The sequence below is a fragment of the Mesoplodon densirostris genome, chromosome 7 (assembly GCF_025265405.1).
Source record: "Mesoplodon densirostris isolate mMesDen1 chromosome 7, mMesDen1 primary haplotype, whole genome shotgun sequence".
NCBI lineage: Eukaryota > Metazoa > Chordata > Mammalia > Artiodactyla > Ziphiidae > Mesoplodon > Mesoplodon densirostris.
Window position 1 is genome coordinate 120,853,667 of NC_082667.1, and position 23,163 is coordinate 120,876,829.

Genomic DNA, 23,163 nt, shown 5'->3' on the forward strand with positions numbered 1-23,163 from the left:
GCGTGCCCGCCCGCCGGGTGCCGGCGATGGCAGCGCGGCTCGGAGCGCGGCAAGCCCGGCGCGAGGGTGGCGCGCGGGGCTCCGCGTGGGCAGCGGCCCCCGGAGGCCTAGCCCGTTGGCGGGGGCGGCGCGCGCTCCCCGCACCGCGCGCACACACGGGCGCGCACAGTGCACACACACACCTGGAGCTCGTCCCAGGAGGGGGGCGGGGAGGAGAGCCGGAGCGAGTGTCTTAAAATAGGCACGCAGACGAGCGCGAGACGCTGAGAGGCTGGAGAAGGCGATTAAGAGCGACGGGCACGAGGCGCGCAGGTCCGAGCCGGGTGGTAAAGGCGGGCTGGGCGGGGTGCGCGCCGAGCGGCCGGCCCTCAGCGCGGCTCCGCACCAGGCCCTGCGGGAAGCGCTCGCTGATTGACAGCTGCACTGTCCCCAAAAGGCTCCGCGAAGATGCTGATCCGCGGGTGGGTCTAGACGCGCAGCCCGCGCACCCGGTGTCGGCTTCCCTCCGCGCACCTCCCGAGCCCCGCCGCCTCCCGGCCGCCTAGGAGCCGGCCGGAGGCCCCCGCCGGCGCGCCAGCCCCGCGGCCCCGGGCGGCGGGCGCTCGCTCGGGCTCACCATGCACTGCCACGCAGAGCTGAGGCTGAGCTCGCCCGGCCAGCTCAAAGCAGCCAGGAGGCGCTACAAGACTTTCATGATCGACGAGATCCTCTCCAAGGAGACCTGCGACTACTTTGAGAAACTTTCCCTCTACTCCATGTGCCCGTCGCTGGTCGTGCGACCCAAGCCCCTGCATTCCTGTACCGGTAAGACGGCCCTCGGGAGCGCAGTGGGGTGCGGCCGCTTTCGTGACGGGGTCGGGCGCTTGACTACCTCTGTTCTCCCACCCAAGGGCGAGAGGAAGGGGCCCGGGAATTGTGGGCCCCTGCAAGAGGACTAGACTTGTCTGAGGCGAGCGTTGCAGAGGCCTCTGCAACCTGGAAGGGGCCCGGCAAGGTGTCAATGGCAAGGTTAGAAAGGCAGTCAAGGCAGCGCGCCCCCGAGAGCCGCCGCCTCGCAGCGCCTGGGATCTGCTGGCAGGAGAACCTTCCTCCTTCCCAGCGCTGCTGTGGTTTTCAGGAAGAAAGTTCAAACCCTTGACCTGGTTCAGCGCTTAAATCATTGTCTCAGGAAGTGGCGTTGCTTCTCACCTTGAGTTAACTCGTCCAACCTCCTCCTGTCTCCACTGGGAATTTTACAAGTAAGTCAGTATCCTGAGGTTCCCCGCAAAATCCTGAATCCGCTGAACTTTACTTAAAAGGATCTCCCTCTGGGGAAGTAGTTCTGGAATGTGTCGCGCTGTGGAGCCAGCTGAGGAGGTCAACCCTGTGAGTTTTAAGTGACTAAAAAACAATGATCACAATAAAAACACTCCTCAAATCTGGTTTGCTTTCTCCACAAGAACAAGACCCGTAGTAAAAATAAAGAACACTTACTAAATATAATTTAAAAGTCATAGGTTTATATAGAAAATAAATCCAAAGTTATTTCTAAAAAACTTGCATTAAGAGAAGCTCCAAGTTTCATAGTGCCCTGGCATTATAAGGATTTAGGCTCTCCAGACGTGGGTATAGCAAAAAAAAAAAAAAAAAAAAAGTAGCAATTTTTATCAAAAAAGTTATTGACTCTGCTTTCAACTGAAGGTAAAAATTTAATATCTCCAAACCGAAAGACCCTTTGAGGGTATATTTGTTGCATGGGTGGCATGAAATAAATGAATTTAATTATACTTACATTGGAAAAGTAAAGTGAAGAGATAGTAGTGGTTTTGAAAGATATTTTTGGAACGTTCAGGCCAAGAGCTGCTGGTACACTGTGCTTGGAATACTGCATTTTCTGTTGATTCCATTGATAGGCTCTCTAGGACAATCAGTAAATACGTGTGTAAATACATACAGTAAAGTTCTTTTACAACCAACTTGTTCCTACATGTATTTGGTAATGAGTATTATTCAGTTACTCCTTTGTAAAATAAATTTTGTCTGTAAGGTGGAATTAGGCCTGGTAGCCCAGAACAAGACTTGTAATACTGCATTTTAAAAGCCAAGAAATATACAAAACAAGATAAGAAGAAGAAATTTTAAAAACAAGATAGATATGGTTGATGTTTTTACATTTGTATGTCTGCCATGCGTTAAACCTGGGATGAGTTGTCTACATAGATCTTGGAGCGGGGAAGGAGGCTGATTCTTGTTTTGAGCGTAAGTAGTCATTTGCCATGAGAACTCAAATCCCTTAAAGGAAAAAGAGAGGATCCATTTTAATCGTAAATCTCTCGCACCCTGAAAAGACATTGCATACCTGGAGGTCCCTAGGACAAAGCAGAACAGCTTCTCCTAAGCACCTCGGCATAGCCTGATGCCTGCAAACTTTTTAGTGACTTTGTGCCATGCAGTGACTTGAAGGCAGCTTTTCCTGGCTTTTAGCAGTCACAGAATTGGATCTAGAAGAAATCATGCCAGAAAAAGAATAGTAAATAGCCTCCAAAAACAATGATCCAGTCATCCGTCGAGGCTGAGTAAGTTTTGTCTTGTATTGAACCTTGTGTGGGACATAAATCAGAGGAAAATACAGTGATTCATATGTACTTTTGTGAGTGTTAAAAGTGAATCACACATATTTCACAAACTAAAAGTTTTGCTCAGTCTTGTGCTTTTGAAGTTCTTTGATGGTTTGTGGGAGAGGGTGGTTGTTGGCACTGGCGTTCTTGCCTTATTGTTCCCATGCTTGATTTCTTTAGGTTGTTCTTTGGAAAATGTGTTGTGATTTTGCTCTAGTTGAGATTTAAAATATAGAAACTGGGATTTGCCAGTGGAATTAAACCCCTAAAAACTGGCTACAATAGTCCATCCTTTCAGATCATAAGCTTTCAGTGGGTTTACGATTACAGTTAAAGCCTTACATGTATTAGATCATGGGAATACCATTAGCGACTTCTCAAAGGTTTTGCAAATACCATACTTTCAAAGCATTTTTGTTGCTTTTAACAGTTATGTTCAGGATCACAAATCTTAAATTGGATGAACTTAATCTTTTTTTTATTAATTAAAAAAAGCAATAAGTTGCTGGCATTCATAATGAAGCTATATATATATATTTTTTCTGGATAGAGATAAATATTTAGCACTTTTGGTGGAACCAATGCATAAAATGTTCAAATCAAGTGAAAGGCATAAATTGGAATTAAAGTTACTGAACTATCTCATCCTTTGGTTTGCTGTTTTAAGATTTATATAACTAACAGAAGTGACCTTTGTCAGTTAAAATAATGAAAACTAAGATAATAAAGTGACCACCCTGCACAGTAAGTACATGAAATTGTGGTGGAAAAAAAGCTACAGCGTTTAAAAAGCCTCTGCATAATTAAGCAAGCCATGTTGTTCAGATTTAGCAAAATCCTAATGTCAGTTTATGATCCTGATCTCCTCGGGCAGAAGAGCATGTATATTCAGGTAAACTGAGAAATGGAAACATTTCTCATCTGGTAGATAATCACTTGATAGTAATTTATTATTAGACACCCTAACCTTGATGGACTACTCATCTTCAAAAACAATTGTTTATTTGAACAGGCCCTTTCTTATTAAAATATAGTAATTTTAGTTTTAGGAAGCAATCTCCAGATTGATTTAAGTTTCCTAATAGATCTCCTGCATCACATAATAGATATTCAGTCAAGGAATCCTTCTCTTAAAGCCAAACTAAAGGAACATTTGTCATTAAATTGAAAATAAAATTAAAAACCCAAGCCCAAAGAGAGCCTCCATTTGAAAAAAAAAAGTTTGTTATTCAGACTGTTGAGGAGGTATGGAACATGTTTAGAATGAATTTAGTTTATGACATGCTGTTCTTATTTTTAAATCTGGTAATAGTAATCCTCACTCAGAATGGAACTGTATTGCCACTTAGAAGGCAGTGATGATCTCTCATAAACATTAGAATGTTGACAGTGATTGAAGACCAAAAATGACTTGCAGTTTATATCATCATAAATACTGTTTAGCTCTCAGGTGCATTGTTTTATTTTTCTGGTTGTGATTAATGTTTCTTGGTGGAAGAGTCCCTTGAACTGGCTTCTCAGGACGGAATAGATTGCAGAGGTAGCGGCACGGTTCCTTTTGAGGGATCTCTCTTTCAGTTTGATCTTTAGAAATAGGCAGCATTTCTAAATTTGAGGGGTGTTTGGAAAAAATGAGTAACTTGCTTCACAAAAACAAGGATGTAACAATTTACCCTAAGAGTTTTCATAAGATGATACTGAGAAGCCTAAGTACTGTGCATAATTACTTATAACTTATTATAATTATCGATACTTATAACCTAGAATTACCCTAGGACTTGTACACGCACATTTGGGCGGAGGTGAATATGGGTATTTGTACATTTTACAACCCATGGCCCCTGCATGACTTTTAGTGATTTCACTAAAACCTATAGTTTAATTCTTTTTCTCTCCTCTGGCAGAAGGGTTCTGTGGGCTCTCTCCGTGACCTCCAGCGGCCAGTCTTACAGAGCTGACTGGGAGGAATCACAGTGACCACAGACCAACCTTCCCAAGCAGAACATACATTTTTTTTTTTGCGAACTGCTAGGGTCACATCAGGGCTTAAACGTAGTTTCAGCCCACACTGTACACCGCCGTCTTTCTTATTAGGGTACTCAGAAATCAGGAAGATTCTTCCAACTCCATTACACACCTGGGATAAAGCTGTGCCGTCACACCCAAGGGAAAGTTACCCAGCCAATTAAAAGGGGCATGTGGGGAAGGGTGTTTATCTTAGGAGTGCGCTTTGAGAACATTTTATTCTTTGGTGGGTCCGAGAGAAACAAGTTCTTTGGGGTGGTGTCCTTGGGCTCATTTTTAGCACAAAGATTGCGTGTCATCCCGGTGAAAAATGAAATGAGGTGTGGGCCTGTGTGATGGGGTCAGGGACTCTGCTGCTACTTCATTGATTCCCCCAATCCTAGCTCAGTGTTTTAGTTGAAGACCAAAACCTGTAGTATCTTGGGAACCTGGATCCTGGGCACTGGAACGTTGATAGAGAAATGTAAACTGGGGGTCTGGAAAATGATCTTTATTAACAGCATTTGTGTTTCTGCCAGAGGCAAATACGCTTGTATTAGCAATCACTCATCACTGCCTCTCCTGTTCCCATTTTAAGGGTAAATAAATTGAGGGAAGCACAGGATAGAGAACTCATCCAAGGTCAGAATATATTTGGAGCTGAGCTCTTTTGGGATCCTCAGCTGTTGTCTCCTTACTCCTTAAATTTTATGACACCTTTGTTAAATAGACTGAGGGATTCCTTAGGGGTCAGTTTTAATGAGTGAATAGTTTATTAGCAATTTATTCGCTGGTTCTCATTTTTCTAATAGCGAATGGGAAAATGATTAGAAATTTAGCAAGTTAAAATGCCTTTCCAAATGTCTATAATCTTCAGTATCATTTAATTCAATAATTTAATTCAACAAATATTTACACTTGCTTGTTGATGGCACTGCCATTATTTTTTTTTTTTAATTTATTTAAATTATTTTTTATTTTTGGCTGCGTTGGGTCTTCGTTGCTGCGCGGGCTTTCTCTAGTTGTGATGAGCAGAGGCTACTCTTTGTTGCGGTGCACGGGCTTCTCATTGCAGTGGCTTCTCTTGTTGCAGAGCACAGACTCTAGGCACGCGGGCTTCAGTAGTTGTGGCACATGGGCTCAGTAGTTGTGGCTCGCGGGCTCTAGAGCGCAGGCTCAGTAGTTGTGGCACACGGGCTTAGTTGCTCCGTGGCATGTGGGATCTTCCGGACCAGGGCTTAAACTCGTGTCCCCTGCATTGGCAGGCGGATTCTTAACCACTGCGCCACCAGGGAAGTCCACTGGCATTATTTTTAAGTTTTTTCTAAGTCTTGGCTAACAGTTGGGATATTTTAAATCTTTCTCTGAAGCACCTGTAGAGCCACTGCCAAACTCTTTTTTGTGGTCCTCTAGAGTCTATGTGGGCACTTTGGAATTGTGAAACATTATGATAATTTAATCCGTTTGCTTACCGTCTGGAATTTTCTCTTTGAACTCCACTTAAAGGGTATTATCAACACCAAAATTGTCATATTAACCTCCTTAAATACAACTCAACTGAAATTGTATATGCAGTAAATCTTTTATGAAACCAATTTCCTGCAGTGTTGGTTGTACCTCTGGCTTGAAAATAAAATTTGTGATCCCAGCATGGCTGGTATATAGCTGCTGGTTTTAACATACCTCAGGAATCTAAATGAGAAGATTGTTAGGTTTTTACATCCCAGGGATCTATTTGAAAAGCAGTAAGGACGGTAAATTGTTTAGATTGTAAAGAGAGATGAAAACAAAAAAAAGGGAAGGAATAGGGAAAAAGAAAAAGGGTGGGTTTCTTGGAAATTCTTGAAGCCACTTGATTCCGCCTGGTATGTAGCTCAGTGTCAGGTGGCTTCTGAAATTCTTCTGTGCCTGCTTGGAGAGTAAATGCCCACCGTTGATTTGACTTAGACAAGTGCTGGGGCGCCTTCAGGGAAGAGCCTGGGCGGGGGTGGGGGATGGGGGTGGGGGGAGTGCCCTGCCCAGCCCAGCATTTAGCATGACTGAATCAGTGTTAACCCAGAAGCATTTTAGGTGCTGTTTGCACTTTGTTTTGAGGTCGGGAGGAAGAGGAACAGAGACGGAAGTTAGGTGGGGCACAGATCTGAGGCTCCCGCCTTAGTACGAAGCCTGGGAACTTCTATGGGGGTTGTGGAGCCTGCGGACCACGCCGGCCACTCTTCCGCCCCCAGTGAAGTCAGTTCGCGTCCCTTGGCTACACCTGCTGATGAACCCTTAGCTGGAACATGGTTAGAGGGCTGCAAGGCTTTGGATGAGATGGACAGGTGGAGGCCTCATTTTGCATTCTCTCTTGGGGAATGCCGTTTTCCATTCCTATCTCGAAGAGGTGGTGTTTTTACTGGGGCATCAGAGATGGACCCCACTGAGCTGGATTAGCTGCCTTCTAACCCAGGACTTGCCAAAGCCCACAGGTGCTTGCCAGGCTGTTGCGAATCACTTGGCTGCAAGTCTCTTGGGAGCAGCAAAACAGGGAGGAAAAAAGAGAAGGAGAGAGAACATTTGGGTGAAGACTTCCCACAAGTGGCGACGGGCCTCCGTCCCGCCTGTCATGACTGCCCCCGGGTCAGCTGCCATGACGGTGGAAGTGCTGTTCCTCTGTCCACAGCACGGGTGACAGGGTTAGAATTGGCCTTAGAATTTACCAGGAATGGGGTTCAGACCAGGACCATGTACCAATTTAGTGATGTTAACAAAATAAGGAATACTCTGACTCTAGGAGAAGAGGCGGTTTTTCTTCTTCTTCTTCTTCTTTGTTTTTGTTTTTATTTAACCAGAAAACCTTTGCAGATCCTCAGGATTTAATTTATTTTTATTGCAGCTTACTAACAGTTAGAAAAAGAAATGTCTTGTTAAAATGAATGCTCTAAATAAAAACACAGTTAATTTTCCATTACAGTGTCTAATTACTTATCACCACGGCATTTTTATATGGCAGTTTAACTTCTTGGAAGTGGAAACTTGGCACACGTTTAAGGAAGAAAGCAGTACACCCAGATAGATATCAGAAGATGGTTTAATTATATTTGCTCTGAAGTTGACTCTTACCCATGATTACTCTGCAAAAGGTAGGCAGAGGGTCGCTAAGGAAAGTCTCTGGTTTCTTCAGTGCCGGTGGAAATTGAACATGGAGGAAGGTCATTCTGAATGTTAGATGAGGTGCAAGTACGTGTAAAAAGGGACTCCACTAGTCACCGGTTGAAGCTGGTGTCAGGACTGCTTGATCGGCCTGGAGGTCAGCTGTATACGCTCCGACTCCACTGGCAGTGTTCGTAAAAATGAACATGGCCTTCCTCCAAGGAGAGGCCAGGATGCAACTGAGTAGAAGCCAATCTGGAGGATCTCAGCACGGAACTAAGTATCTTAAGGGTCCAAGCAGAGACGGTTATGTGATTCCTTTTTTTTTTTTTTTTTTTTTTGCGGTACGCGGGCCTCTCACTGCTGTGGCCTCTCCTGTTGCGGAGCACAGGCTCCGGACGCGCAGGCTCAGCGGCCATGGCTCACGGGCCCAGCCGCTCCGCGGCATATGGGATCCTCCCGGACCGGGACACGAAGCCGTATCCCCTGCATTGGCAGGCGGACTCTCAACCACTGCGCCACCGGGGAGGCCCTGTGATTCCTTTTTATTGCATCTCTCTAGCTCACCACCATGTCCTTAGGAACATGTGCTTCTGGATATTGGATAAATATTGGAGAAGTATTTTCACAATGTGCCTGCCACCAAAGTGATGTCAATGTACTTTTGGTCATTATTGAAAAACACACTTCTGTATGTGATAAGCAATAGGATGATTGTCCTTTCACTTTTCTTATGCGAGGATCACTTATGACGTGTGGGGACGCGGAGAGGTCTTGGGCCTGGTGGCATCGCATGTAGTCATGGCTGTGTTTCCACCCCGGCAATACTGGACAGGTCCCTAATATTGATTTACCTGCCATTCTCCACCGCCCACTTCCCTCTTCCCAGAGGTCTTTTCACACAGGTACTTAACCATTGCTGAAATTCAGGATCATGGTCTCACAGACAAGATCACAGCCACTTGTAGATTGGAGGATGTGTAACTCTGATGTTTCTTTTAAGCACTATCTGAGAGACTCAGTGGTTGTGCTTTTGTGTACTGTACAGTACTGTGTAGAGTACAGTAGTAGAGTACAGTACAAGCCTAGGATGTCCGGAAGCAAGCATAAAAGCATTGGTGATGTAGCTGGTACTACTGTACTTTTCAAGGTACTGTACTGTAAGATTAAAAATGTTTTCTTTATTTTTTTGGTTTTTTTAAATGTATTATTTGTGTGAAAAGCATTATAAACCTATTACATACAGTACTCTATAGCCAATTGTGTTAGTTGGGTACCTAGGCTAACTTTGTTGGACTTAACGAACAAATTGGACTTACAAATGTGCTCTCAGAATGGAACTCATGCGTATGTAGGGGACTTACTGTAATAGAAATAGTGACTTGTTTTGAGGCTTAGCACGTTGCAGGCACTGGACCCAGTGCTTTTCATTCAGCTTCCAATCGTTCCCAAGAGATAGTATCTCTGCTTTACTAATGGAAGCTGAGAAGTTAAGTAACTTTCTAAAGTCACTGAATGTATAAAGATCTCTTGCAAAGCAATAAGAAAAAAGGCACGTAGAAAAATTGGCAACTCATAGAAGTGAAGATCTAGGCATCCAGTGAGCACGAAAGGATGTCTCTGGTAATCAGGAAAACACAAATGAAAACAAGGTACCATTTCATACCAGTCAGACAGGTAAACAAGAAAGACTCTGATGGTATCGCTCAATGACAAGGATGTGGAACAATAGATGTTCTCATTCCCGGATGGTGGGAGGGTTATTTGGCACAATTGCTTTGGAAGCAGCGTGGCAACACCTCGAAGCAGATACACACATGCCCTCAACCCAGCAGTTCCACCTCTGTTTATGCCCTGAGAAATCACTGCATGTGTGCAATAGGACGCTGGTCGAGGAATGCTCGTTTCTATGTTGTTTATGATAGTGAAAAATCTCCAACAGTCCAACTGCCCTTCAGAGGAAAAAGGACAGAATTCTGTGTATTATGTTCAAGCAGTGAAATTCTATGCAGTGATGAAAATGAATGACCCAGATCTACTTGTATTAATACAGATAAGATTTAGAAATACAAGGCTGAGGAAAAAAACCCACAAGTTGTAGATTGATACTTACAGCTTGATACCATTTATATAATGCCAGAAAACATGCAGGCCAATACTGTATATTGTTTAGGGAGGCAAGGGCATGGGATTGGGAGGGCTATACACAGATTTTTACTTTGCTGTGTAGTAATTTATTAAGGAAAAGAAAAGGCCTAATGTAAGTACAGCCAAGCATTACGATTGGGCAAAGCTTGGTCATGGGCACAAGATGTTCCTTACATTATTCTTTGTACTTTTCTGTATGTTTGAAATTTTCTATAATATAAACATTGAAAAATGATAGTATGGGAGACCCCACATATCCATAAAACTCTTGATCTTGGGGGACTTTTGATGGTTTTCTTAATAGCTTTCTATCCTGAGACAAGCTGTTAAATACAAGCTTCTTGTATACAGTCTCACAGTGGGGAAAGAACTTTATAATTAGACACACGTGTACAACTCACCCTGAAACAATCACTGCGGCTTCTGAAATTGGCTTTTGGATCTCACTTACCTCCCCTGGCTGGGTGGGGATGTCATTTTTCACCAAGACAACTGCTTTACCCCAGGTAATGCTTTGGCATGTGAATAAATGGGCTCTGAGCTGGGCACTAGGGCAGGAAGAAACTGCTGCTCAAGTGTGTGTTTGTTTTCTGCAAATATCCATCACTGATCATGCAAGGAAGAGTCAGTAGGTTCTTTCCCCTTCTTCTTCTTTTTTTTTGTTTTTTTTCCTGCGATACACGGGCCTCTCACTGTTGTGGCCTCTCCCGTTGCGGAGCGCAGGCTCCGGATGCGCAAGCTCAGCGGCTATGGCTCACGGGCCCAGCCGCTCCGCGGCATGTGGGATCTTCCCGGACCGGGGCACGAACCCGTGTCCCCTGCATCGGCAGGCGGACTCTCAACCACTGCGCCACCAGGGAAGCCCTCCGCTTCTTAATGATGTTTCAAATCCCAGTAAATTGCCTTTGATTGCATCTTGCTTTGATATGTAACTGCTCAAATGATATACCACTCTTGGCTTTTGACCAGTGGTCATTGCTATTGACAAGTTAACTTAAAAAATTGTCTAGGGACATCTGTGAATACCAAAGAATCAAAAATATATTAAAATGTAACTTCTTGGCAGGGAAGAATCATGTTGGTATTGGCATGTAAGCTGGCTGAGTTTTCTTTATATTCTGTAACCATGATTTGATTTTAACACTTTGGTGTGTGGTATCAGGGATTGTTAGGAAGGGATGAAAACTGTTACCATGGTAATCACGCAGAGAGCTGTCTGTTAGGGATGATGAACGGTCGTCCTGTGGTTTGGAGAGGGTAACCTGGACCACATTACTCTCCAGAGACAACTCTGGTGACAGGTGTTTTGTTCAGCCGATCTTAACAGCCAAGGCATTCTTCTTTTCTCTGCTAAACAGTTCCAATGTAGAAATGTTGCTTTAAGATACTGTGACAAAGGGCCTCCCTGGTGGCGCAGTGGTTAAGAGTCCGCCTGCCGATGCAGGGGATACGGGTTCGTGCCCCGGTCTGGGAGGATCCCATATGCCGCGGAGCGGCTGGGCCCGTGAGCCATGGCCGCTGGGCATGCGCATCCGGAGCCTGTGCTCCGCAACGGGAGAGGCCACAACAGTGAGAGGCCCACATACCGCAAAAAGAAAAAAAAAAAAAAAAAAAAAAAAGATACTGTGACAAAAACCTGGCCCTTTGGGAGCTCTTTCTGTGTCCCTTCAGAGGGAAAATAGTCCTTGGTGTGAATGAAACAGTTTGTACAGTCAGGAGTTTGCCAAAGCATTTCTCCTTCTGAGACCACCCCTCTCTGTCCTAAATCCATATGTAAACAGAGAAGCAAATAGATCAAAGCCCTCGGAGCCCACATCCCACGCCAGCCATCAACAGCCAGGGTCGCTGTGCTGTCTTTGGTGCTTGGCAATGCAGCCGTGGTCAGCAGGAACTAATGACCGCATCTAGAGGAGGGTGGCCAAATTGGACATGACTGAAAGGCCGGTGGATCTATCAGATTTGCTGTCAGTGGACAGACTTTCAGGGCTGCAGGAGCGAGGCCTTCTGCATGTTGCCTTACCTGGATGGATGCACAAGATGGCTGCAGTGAAAGGAACAGATTGAAACTTCATTTGTGCCTTACGCTGTCCCCTTCCTGCGTCTCTCCGGTGAAACCTTATTCCTCGTAAAATGGACTCTCCAGGCTCGAGGTTGTGAAAGGAGTGAATGTTATCAAGAGAGATGTTCTAAAGGGCTGTGTGTGGCTGTCTGAGGACAGGGCTGTCTGTGGTTGCCCCTGCTGCCCTGACAGTCCGATCACTGGCAGCAAATCTGACTGCTCCACCGTGGATCTTCTCTTTGGAACGACTTGGGAAAGTACAGGCGAGCATTTGGGATATTTATGGTTAACTTTGAACAAGTTTCACTGAGGTAGAGGGATATATTTTAATAAGGTTCCAACCCAAATCCTTTCTTTTTCATGACTGAACATTTGACTGAAATCATTGGTTGAAACATTTGATTGAAATCACCCCAGAGGAGATTTTTTGGGGAAGATGTTGTTAATTTTGTTATCCCTGGATATTAGGGCAATTCATTATTGCTCTTAGCACGTTAGACAGCTGTGTGTCTTGGAAGCATGCTTTCAATCCTCGGTTTGGAGGATGGCATAAAGCAATGTCCTGTTGGAGGGCTGAATTTTTTTAAACTGGGACATTGAGCCTTGAGAGTTAGAACAATTAGCTGTGTAAACAGAATGTGTTTCACTTTTCAGGGAACTGGAAAGGAAAAATAACAACAATTATAAATGGTGAGTGTGAGCCAGACGCTGGGTGCCTGTCTTCACGAAGGAATTGAAACTGCATGGAGACCCTATAGGAAGTAGTTATTCTTATCACTGGTTTTGGGGGGAGGAAAGTGACACTCGGGGAGGTTGAGTAAATGGCAACACGGCCACATGAGGAAGTGGCAGAGTTGAGGTTGGAACTCAGGTCTCTTTCAATATCAAGTTCCATCCTAACAATATACACAATCATACGTCAATTAGAAGTCAAGTCTGCCTCCTTCCACGGAGGCCCCATGCTTTACGAAAAGAAAGGTCCAGTGAGTGTGCCGGCTCCCGAGGGATATATGTTGAACCTGTTAACTCCTTTATGCATATTTATAATCATTTGACATGTGCCAGTCTGTCTTTCATTTCCTGTGATTATTTGGGTTTCTGAATGATTCCAGACGAATTCTAAGCAGCAGTCCTGTCTTTGGAGGAAGTGGGTGGCTGGGAGATTTGGGGCCTGCTGCCGTCCGGCTGGGCGACCCTGAACTCATCCCGTTGCTCCTGGACATCAGTGTCCGTATCTGTGTAACATTCCCGAGTCTCCTTTGGTCACAGTGCTTCCACGAACTTTGGAAGCTTCTTCTGGAAAAATAAATCTGGCCATTTGTTTGGCATGGCTTAAAACAAAAGAATAAGAGATTAATTTTTTTCCCCCATATTCTATCCAGTCAGGCTGGTGTGGGTTCTGGGGAATCTGTATTTTTAAAAAGAGATTATAATGAAAAGTCAAGTTTGGGAATCACTGTAGTGTAGATGACGGCTTAAAGATGAGCTTGAGGTAATTTACAGCCATGACTCAAATCTATGAAGGAGTTTAGTGGAGTGGTCTTACTGGATAGGTTTTGAGTCAGATGGTCCTGAGTTGGTTTGTGTTTTATTGTCTGTGTGACCTTAGGCAAGTCATTTAGCCTTTCTGACCCTCAATTTCCCCATCTATAAATGGAAGATAGTAATAACTACCTAATAGGGTTAGTCATGTAGGTTAAATAAAATAGTGTGTATAAAGCACTTAGCATAGTTCCTGGCACATAAGTACTCAGTAATTGATAGCTTCTATTACAAATAATTATCTTATAATAATAACCTCATCTTGGTTGGCTGAAGCACAGCCCTTTAGAGAAAGATTACTATTCGTGGTGAATGAAGCTCAAGAAAAATTAAATATCCTTTTAAAACCACTTCACTCTAGGGCATTCTTGTGGGTTATGTCATTACACTGGCTGCCTCCTAGGGCCTCCTCTTGCAGCCTGGGTGGGGTCCGTGAGCTGTTGAAGTTCAAGTCTTCATGAATAGGTATGTTTCATTCCCCCCATCTTTCTGTTTTATAGTGTGAATTCAGAATTTTGTAAATTCATATATGAGTAGCAAAAACTGGTCAAACACTACAGCATCACAGAATGTACTTTGTTCCTCTATTTTTTTTTTTTTTACAAGAGTTGCTCAGGATTAATTACCCCTAGGAAGTGTTTCATCATGCGGCTGTGCCTCTCAAGAACCGTTTTTAGAAAAGTGGCAGAATTTCTCAGCACGTTTAACTTTTTTTTTCCTTTGAAGAGTAGAGTTAGGGATAGTCTTTTCTTTTGGAAGAGGCTATGAGTTTTTTGGGGTTTTTTTTGTGTTTTTTTGCGGTATGCGGGCCTCTCACCGTTGTGGCCTCTCCCGTTGTGGAGCACAGGCTCTGGACGTGCAGGCTCAGCGGCCATGGCTCACGGGCCCAGCCGCTCTGCGGCATGTGGGATCCTCCCGGACCGGGGCACGAACCTGCGTCCCCTGCACCGGCAGGCGGACTCTCAACCACTGTGCCACCAGGGAAGCCCGGCTATGAGTATTTTTATTCTCTTGTGTCAGAGTACTGAGAGAAGAAAAGAAATTCAGTTGAGACCTTCTTTTCCAATTGGTGGTGTGGAAAGAGGTAGCAGGTTGGGAGATAATCCTTATCCTCGTTTAGTACTGGGTCTGTGATTCAGAGGGAGTTCCAAATGAAGCCTCTATATTACAACTTCCAGTTGCTCAGGGGGATTGTTTACAATTGCATTCTGTGTGGAAGGGACTGAATGCACAAGGTTCTGCATGGATGTTTCCTGGAATTCTGTTTCTTAACTAGTCACTAGCGTCTTAGGAAGCCAAGTGTCTGCTGATTAAATATTTTCATTGATGGATGCCCTCCACAGGGTGAGAAAAGTCCTTTTGATGAGGGTGAATGGAATTCTTCCATGGGTTGAAAGAAGCCCCGGTGACCAGGGCAGCACCCCCGTCCGACCGTTTATACTGATGATTCCTTCAAGCAACCTCTAGTGAAATCCTCCAGGTTCAGGGGTGGGTGGGGGCCGGCTGGAAGCAGGTGGGCTAAGACACGTGGATGTGTCATCTGGTGCCATGGGGTGGTATTGATTCGTGGAGAGGATGCCGACGTGGTCCCCTAAGTGCCTCAGAGCCATTGTGGAAATAGGACTGAGCTGGAGATACGGACCTTGGGCAACTTGTTGAGACTGTTCTGTTCAGTCTGTGAATTCAGAGAAGCCAAGTGTTTTTACTCTGCTAGGAGGCGGGTAGGCAGGAGCGGGTGAGGGGTGAGAAGCAATGATGGGGGTGGGGAGAGGAGAGAGTCGGGGGGAACGAAACGATTATCCTCCTGACACAGGGGTCCTTACGTGCTTGTTCAGCATTTGTTGTCCAGATCTGAAAATGAGAATGGGACGTTTCATTTGGGAAATTGCCCCGTGAGTACGTGCTTCTTCTCAGAGGCATAACTCAGAATTGACAGCCAGCCGATGACTTGGGATTGGGCCAGGGCCCGCCTAGCCACACAGGTTGCCTCATCATCATATATATTATGATAATATATATTAATGATGCAATAAAGAGTTGCACCATCCCGGCTCACAGAAGATCAGTATTATCCTATTAAGATGCAGTAATTGTGTTTGTGCAGCACAGTGCAGGAGGTGTGTGCACTTGAGGTGAGCAGGCAACAGGGGCGCAGAGTTCAAGGTAGAAGAGCTGTCAGAAAGCCACCCCCAGGGCTCCGCACGGGCTCATTCTGGGCCGGCTCAGTGCCTCAGTTTCTGCCATTGATAAAACAGACCCTCCTCCCCTGTGTGTGGGGAAGAGTGGTTGATTAAGGAGTATTAATGTAATGCCTTGAGGAGATCAAGGTGCGGTGAACGAGCACAGACTCCACATGAGGGAAGCTGTCCAGTGTCAGGGTCATTCCGTATTTTTCTAGACGACTAGACCCCAGGGAGGCCAAACCTGGACGGCCAGCTGTCTTTCTGCTGCCACGAGATAAGGATGGCATTTACATCTGTGCACAGAAGAGATCGGAAGAACAATCTTCTGTGACATGTGAAAATTGTATGAAGTCCAGATATTGGTGTCCACGAAGTTTTACTGGGGACAGCCACTCCCCTTTGTGTACGTATGGAGTCATTTTGACGGCGAGAGTGTGGCCCACAGGACCTGAAATATTTACTGTCTGGCCCTTCTCGGGAAAAGTTTACAGACCCTTGAACGAGACTGTTGGAAACAGGGTTCCTCGGCTGTGAAATGAGGTTGTTACTGATCCACAACATGTGATGTCATTCTCAGCCCCCCTCCTCTGTTGTGTCACAGGTCGGTGTCTCTTGTCATCCGTGATGTGTGGAGGCCTGAAAGTCAGTTTGGTGGGGGAATTTTACAAGGACTCTCTGAAATTGAGATCAGGCTCTTAGCTCTACGGAAACATTCCCAAACCTTTCTAGAAATAACACTAGATTTTTCTGCACAGAGAGGGGGGTCAAAAATATTTACAGGAAGGTGGCTGGGATTCCACTGAATTTCGGGGACTTTTCTTTGCAGTTCTAACCCTCCCTGGTTTTCCCAGAGGAAATCTGAGAATGACAACTGATGAGAGACTGGGAGCATCAGAATTACTGACCTTTTTCCATTTGAGGTTTGGGTGACTTTTATATGCTTCTTCTTTGACTTTAATTTGTTGCCTGGCCCTTGAACATTGTGTAATCACACAGGCCTGTCTGGAAGGGTGTGCGTCACTGGATAAAGCACTTAATTGCTGGGGTGCTTTCTGCGGTGGAGATGCACATCTATATGGGCCCATCAGAACTGTGAACTCGCGAGGGTCAGTCAGGGCTGCCAGGCCTCTCGGGAAGGACCAAGCATGATTCTCTTGGTACCTCTGTCCCATTCTCACTCTTGTTTAGGCACTTGGGAATGGGTAAGCCTTCAATATTTTCTGTGGCAGCCCCTGAGTCATGAAGCGCTAGTGAAGTGGGAGATTGAAATTAATCTGACTTGGCGATAATTTCCTATTCGTTGTTGGGTTTCTCCAGCCACTAGGCTGAGAATCCTTTAGGTTTAGCCCTTCCCACTGGGATGGAGTGGAGAGGGGTAAGGACAAGAGGAAGGTAGAGTACCTGCAGAGGAAGAAGTGATTGATGTTGCAGGTAAAATTCTACCTCAAAGAGAAGTACGTGTGGGACACGCTACATCTGACTTTCTTACACCAGATCAGAGGTGAAGTCACAAAACGACAGTAATAACGATAATAAGCAAAATAAATATAAAAACAAACGTAACAGCAGACACTTACATAATACTTCCTATGTACCAGGCACAGCTCTGAATGCCTTGCATGAATTAACTTACTTAATTCCTATCCCAATCATATGAGGTACTATTATTCTTCTCATTTAATAGAGAAGGAAGCAGAAAGAAGTAGGGAGATAGACCTCTTCTTGGGTGGAGAGTACAGAAAAGAAGAGGACAGGCAGTAACGTTCTAAGTCATATAGAGACTGACTACATGAAGGGAGAATCTCTGATCTCCATGATGCTAACGTGGAAAGACAAAAACCCTACACAAAAGATACAGGAGGAAAAGCAGAGGAGAAGTCAGACCTTGTCACACGTAGGGGACTGTGTTGCCTCATTTAGAGCTTAGACGCCTGAAGACTGTCTTATTTTCAAAAGCATGGGATTGGGCACAGAGTAGATCTTCAGCAATATTAAAAATACTTTTTCTTATATTACAACTCATTTGACTTTCCTTACCTAGTTCTTTAATTCTAGGCTATACACCTCTAGAGTGATGAGGACATGTTTTTGTTTTTGTTTTTCTCAAGGAGCAGTAAAGTTCTTACACAGCTGGAGCCCTAGGGAATGTCTTGGTGCCTAAATTTGCCAAGTGAGTTAGTGATGGATGAGGTTCACTATTTTATCCACTATGCTTCACTGCCTTAGGTATTGTTCCAGGCTGCATATGATTTAAATAAATTTCACCTGATTGTTAATATTTAAAAAAACTAAATGTTAGGTAGATAAAGGTATTTATAAAATATACGTAGGATAAAAAGAATAACAATACAGAGGGGTTGGGGGAGGGATGGACTGGGAGTTTGGGGTTAACAGATGCAAACTATTATATATAGGATGGATAAACGACAAGGTCCTGCTGTACAGCACAGGGAACTATATTCAATATCCTGTGATAAACCATAATGGAAAAGAATATGAAAAGTATATATACACACACGTATAACTGAATCAGAACTTAACACAACATTGTAAATCAACTATACTTCAATAAAACACAAAGAATAACAATACAGCGAACACCTGTGTACCCACCACTTGGTTTAAGAAAAAGGGCATTTAGTCTGAGTCTGCCTGTGCCCTTCCCTGGCACTGTCCCCAGCCCTTTGCCCATTAGAGGGAACCCACATCTCAGTTCTCTGTGCATACCCTGCTTTTGTTTGGCATTTTACCATATGTTTGTATCTCTTAATCACATGTTGTTTAGCTCTGCTCGTTTTTGAACTTGACATAAATGTTATCATACTGCATGTATTTTTGTGACTTGCTTTTTCATGTAGCATCCAAGATTTGGAATCACATAGATTCCAAGAATCCCCTATGCTGTGTGTAGCTGCAGTTCATTCATATTCATTGCTATATAGAATCCAGTGTATAAATATTACACAATGTATTTACCCACTCCATTGATGGACTTTTGGGTTGCTTCCAGTTCTTAGTATAGATATTGCTGCTTGAACATTCTTGTTAAATTCTTTTTTAAAAACCAGTAGCCAGGAGGACTTACTTAATTAGTTTTTCAATGAAAAAGCATAGTCTTAGAGCTTAATGAAAATTATAATGTCTATTCCTTGTACAGATAAATGTAGTTTTCAGTTGGGGGCACATACTACATATTAAATGGGTTTATTTACTTATTTTAGGATTTTTTTTGATGTGGACCATTTTTAAAGTCTTTATTGAATTTGTTACAATATTGCTTCTGTTTTTTGTTTGGGTTTTTTGGCCGCGAGGAATGTGGGGTCTTGGCTCCCTGACCCGGGATCGGACCCACACCCCCTGCATTGGAAGGCAAAGACTTAACCACTGGACCGCCAGGGAAGTCCCCAGTGGGTTTATTTTTAATTGCCGTTTGGGTTAATTTTTTTCCAGAATTGACAATGATCTGTGTATTTTATTTTGTAAACAAATCGAAGCATTTCTTGTAAAAATCACTGGCAAAAAACTCTGCCCAATTTTACAGTAAAGGCTTTGTAAATATTTTGATAAACAAATTTGAAAATGCTTAGTGTAAATTAGAACGTGAAGTACTTTCTTCTCTAAATTAAACATTAAATAAGCTTTTGTCATCCAGAGCAACAAACAAACAATATTGCATTATGTAGCTCAGAGGGTCTTTGCCCACTCCTGTTTATTTGGAGACTAGAAAAGAAATTCTTAACATTTTCCAACTTAAAAAGATAGGCCTGAAAAAGCTTTTGAAATCACTTACAGAGTTGTGCAAAGGCACAGACATTTAAAGCTGGTAAGGAACTAGAGTCCACTCTGCTTTTTTTGACTGGAAAGAAGACCAAAGCTCAGAGTAATTAAATGACTTAACCACGATCACAGCGAGGCCCGTTAGCCTTTTTTTTTTTTTTGCAGTACGCGGCCCTCTCACTGCTGTGGCCTCTCCCGTTGCGGAGCACAGGCTCCGGATGCGCAGGCTCAGCGGCCATGGCTCAAGGGCCCAGCCGCTCCGCGGCATGTGGCATCCTCCCGGACCAGGGCACGAACCCGTGTCCCCTGCATCGGCAGGCGGACTCTGAACCACTGCACCACCAGGGAAGCCCCCCTTCAGCCTTTTAAATACAACTGCTCTAAAACAGCAATGTGATCTGTAGTTTCATCTCTGAATTAGAAGCCACAAGCTTCTTTTCATAAAAAATATATATATATATATATTTTTTTTTTTTTTGCTTCAATGTATCTTGAATTATTTAGTATCCTTCCAAAAAGAAAACCATTAATACAATCTGTCATGACAATTTGAGGTTTGATTTTTTAAATTGCTTTTCTGCACCGTGTCCACTGCTGACCCTGGAGAGGTTTTCACTTGGTTCCCAGAGCCCGGTTTCTGGCAGTGAACAATATTCCCACTGTCTTGCACCCTGGCCGCTGAAGCTGTTGGAAGACAAACACAGATCTCGAAGGATCCTGGGTCATGTCAACAGGTAATGGCCCAGGTCTGGCTCAGCAGCTGGTCCTGGGGCTTTCCCTCTTAAGGAAGCAGCAGCTTTGCAGGAGCAATCTTTTTATTTTCTATTTATTTTTTATTTTTTTAACATCGTTATTGGAGTATAATTGCTTTACAATGGTGTGTTAGTTTCTGCTTTATAACAAAGTGAATCCGTTATACATATACATATGTTCCCATATCTCCTCCCTCTTGCGTCTCCCTCCCTCCCACCCTCCCTATCCCACCCCTCTAGGTGGTCACAAAGCACTGAGCTGATCTCCCTGTGCTATGCAGCTGCTTCCCACTAGCTATCTATTTTACGTTTCGTAGTGTATATATCAGGCCTCGATCGTGGGCAGTGAGTACCATGCATTTGGGGTGGGGTGTGAGGCTTTTTGTGCTCCTGGAATCACCCAGCCCTCCCATCCCTTCCGCCAGTGCCTCCTCCAGCCCTCGCTCGCTGCCCCATCCTGAAATAGCCATGGCTCAGCATGGAAGAAATGTGCTCCTCTAATCCTAAGGAGCTGGTGAGCCCTGCATTTGCCAAGGGGATGGGTTTTTACTTTCTTCTCCTTTCAGGAGAATTCCTGAAAGCTTAAAATCTGTTTTAAGAACCTGATAGGGGGCTTCCCTGGTGGCGCAGTGGTTGAGAGTCCGCCTGCCGATGCAGGGGACACGGGTTCGTGCCCCGGTCCGGGAAGATCCCACATGCCACGGAGCGGCTGGGCCCGTGAGCCATGGCTGCTGAGCCTGTGCGTCCGGAGCCTGTGCTCCGCAACGGGAGAGGCCACAGCAGTGAGAGGCCCGCGTACTGCAAAAAAAAAAAAAAAAAAAAAAAAAAAAACCTGATAAGAACCTGGAGTCCCACCGTGGAGACTGATTTTCCACCTCTGCTCCTCTCTCTGTGACTCTGGAAAGCCATGGTCCTTTCCTGGGCCTCTCCTTTTCCACTGTGAAGTGGGTATAATAACACCGATACTCCTGGGTTTGCTGTAGGGATTGAATGAACTGAATGATCTGAATCTCCTGAATCTTATATGGACAAAGGATTTCACCTCTGAATTACATCTAAGAAAAAGAAAAAAAAATCCTACGTGTGTTTCTTTATGTTTCTGCATCCAAGACAGGAACCCATCTGCCAGAGGCCAGAGTGGGAGTGGTGTCCGGCTTCACAGTCTGTCCAGCCCCGTCCCGCCCCAGCCGCCCCCTCCCTATGCCCCAGCAGCACGGGCTCAGTCGGGACAGTATGTTGAGGCTTTGTGTCCGACTGCCCCTCCTGTGGGGCTCTGAGCTTCCATCAGGCAAAGATTGTGCCTTATTCTTTTTTGTGCCTCAAGCATCTAGCATATCAGTGTCATATGGGAGGTGCTAAAAGCAGTGTAGTTTTGCAAGTCACTAAATTGAGAATTGTTGAGAATTGTCTGTGCCTGGTGTTTCTTTACAGGACTTTTTTTTACTGTAGTTAATAGGTTTCTCTCTCACTCAATCTTCCCTGCTTCCTCCACACCACTGATCTTTCTCCCCTTCTGGGGACCACCCCGATCCTACACCTGCAGTTTTCAAATGTAGCTGCTCCTCCCCATATACTCACTTTTTTTTTTTTTAAAGGGATTCCCTGGTGGCGCAGTGGTTAAGAATCCGCCTGCCAGTGTAGGGGACATGGGTTTGATCCCTGGTCCGGGAAGATCCCACATGCCATGGAGCAACACCAAGGAAGCCCAAGGATAATTATTTTTATCACCAGTCTTTATATAATGTTGTAAATGAAGTTGTATCAAATGTAATAGAATATTAATGACAACACTGTCTGAAATGCATCTTTAGAAGTTGTGTTTTAAAAATAAACCGGCATAAACTCAACATAATATTTGTGTAGTAGAAGGACAATGCAAACAATGAGGGTGAATTTTGTGTTTTTGAATCATGACTTATTGTTGCTTCATAAATCCATTTTGTTTGTTTTTCCCTTTTCATCATTTTTGCCTTGGAAGGTCGGGATATTATTCATATCTCTTGATGAAGTTAGGGCTTTGTGTTTTACCAGGAATGGAGGTTCATTTGCTGTGCTGAGTTTACTTTTAATTTTGTAATGAGCCCCTAGAGTGACAGGGGTAAGTTGTTTCACTTCTTTTGAACTCTATTCCTTTTGAACAGAGACAGTATACTCGTTAGTCAAGTGCTTGGAGGTCCTTAAATATCAAACAGGAAACTTAGGAGAATGCAAAATATGACTCTGTACATACAGTTGTTTTCCTCTTCCAAGCAGATGTTCAATAAATGTGTCCTGATGTAAATTTGATTGAGAATTTAACAATTCACAGTTCATTGTAAAGCATTGGAATCCTAGTTGCAGCAGGTGAAAACAATCTCATTGATGTTCCCATTGGACTTTCAGGTGTGTGAGTTTTTTTTTTTTTTTTTTTCTGTACGTGGGCCTTTCACTGTTGTGGCCTCTCCCGTTGGGGAGCACAGGCTCTGGACGCGCAGGCTCAGTGGCCATGGCTCATGGGCCCAGCCGCTCTGCGGCATGTGGGATCCTCCCGGACCAGGGCACGAACCCGTGTCCCCTGCATCGGCAGGCAGACTCTCAACCACTGCGCCACCAGGGAAGCCCGTGTGTGAGTATTTTTGATTCTGGTGCATTCATCATTTGGTTAGCTCAGTTCATCAGATTCTGCATGGGAAGTCAGGAAATGTATTAGCTCACTTTGTACAGAACACAGCTCAGCACCATTTGCAAAAGATGAGTTTGATTTGAGTTCTAATACTTGGCTTATGGAACCTCAAGCGAGCCAAGTGGCCATGATGGGGTTTGTGAGAGAAGAGGGCTGTGCAGCTATGAGTTTTCTTGTCCTCAGAAGGCTTGGGATAACTGTGTTTTGTTCCTTGGTGATACAGTGGTTTGGAGAAAATCCTTTCTGACTACTTTACCTCCTTAACCTACCATTTTGGGGATTACAGTTCAACTCTAGGGATATTTTC

General features: G+C 44.4%; 1 protein-coding gene across 1 annotated transcript in view; it reads left to right on the forward strand.

The window, feature by feature from the left end:
- The first annotated feature begins 617 nt into the window (after nucleotides 1-617).
- Nucleotides 618-23,163, forward strand: part of BARX2 (BARX homeobox 2) — a 71,253-nt gene continuing 48,707 nt past the window's right edge. Inside the window, exon 1 of the mRNA XM_060105325.1 lies at nucleotides 618-804. Coding sequence (XP_059961308.1) covers nucleotides 618-804 — 187 coding nt within the window. The remainder of the gene's footprint in view (nucleotides 805-23,163) is intronic.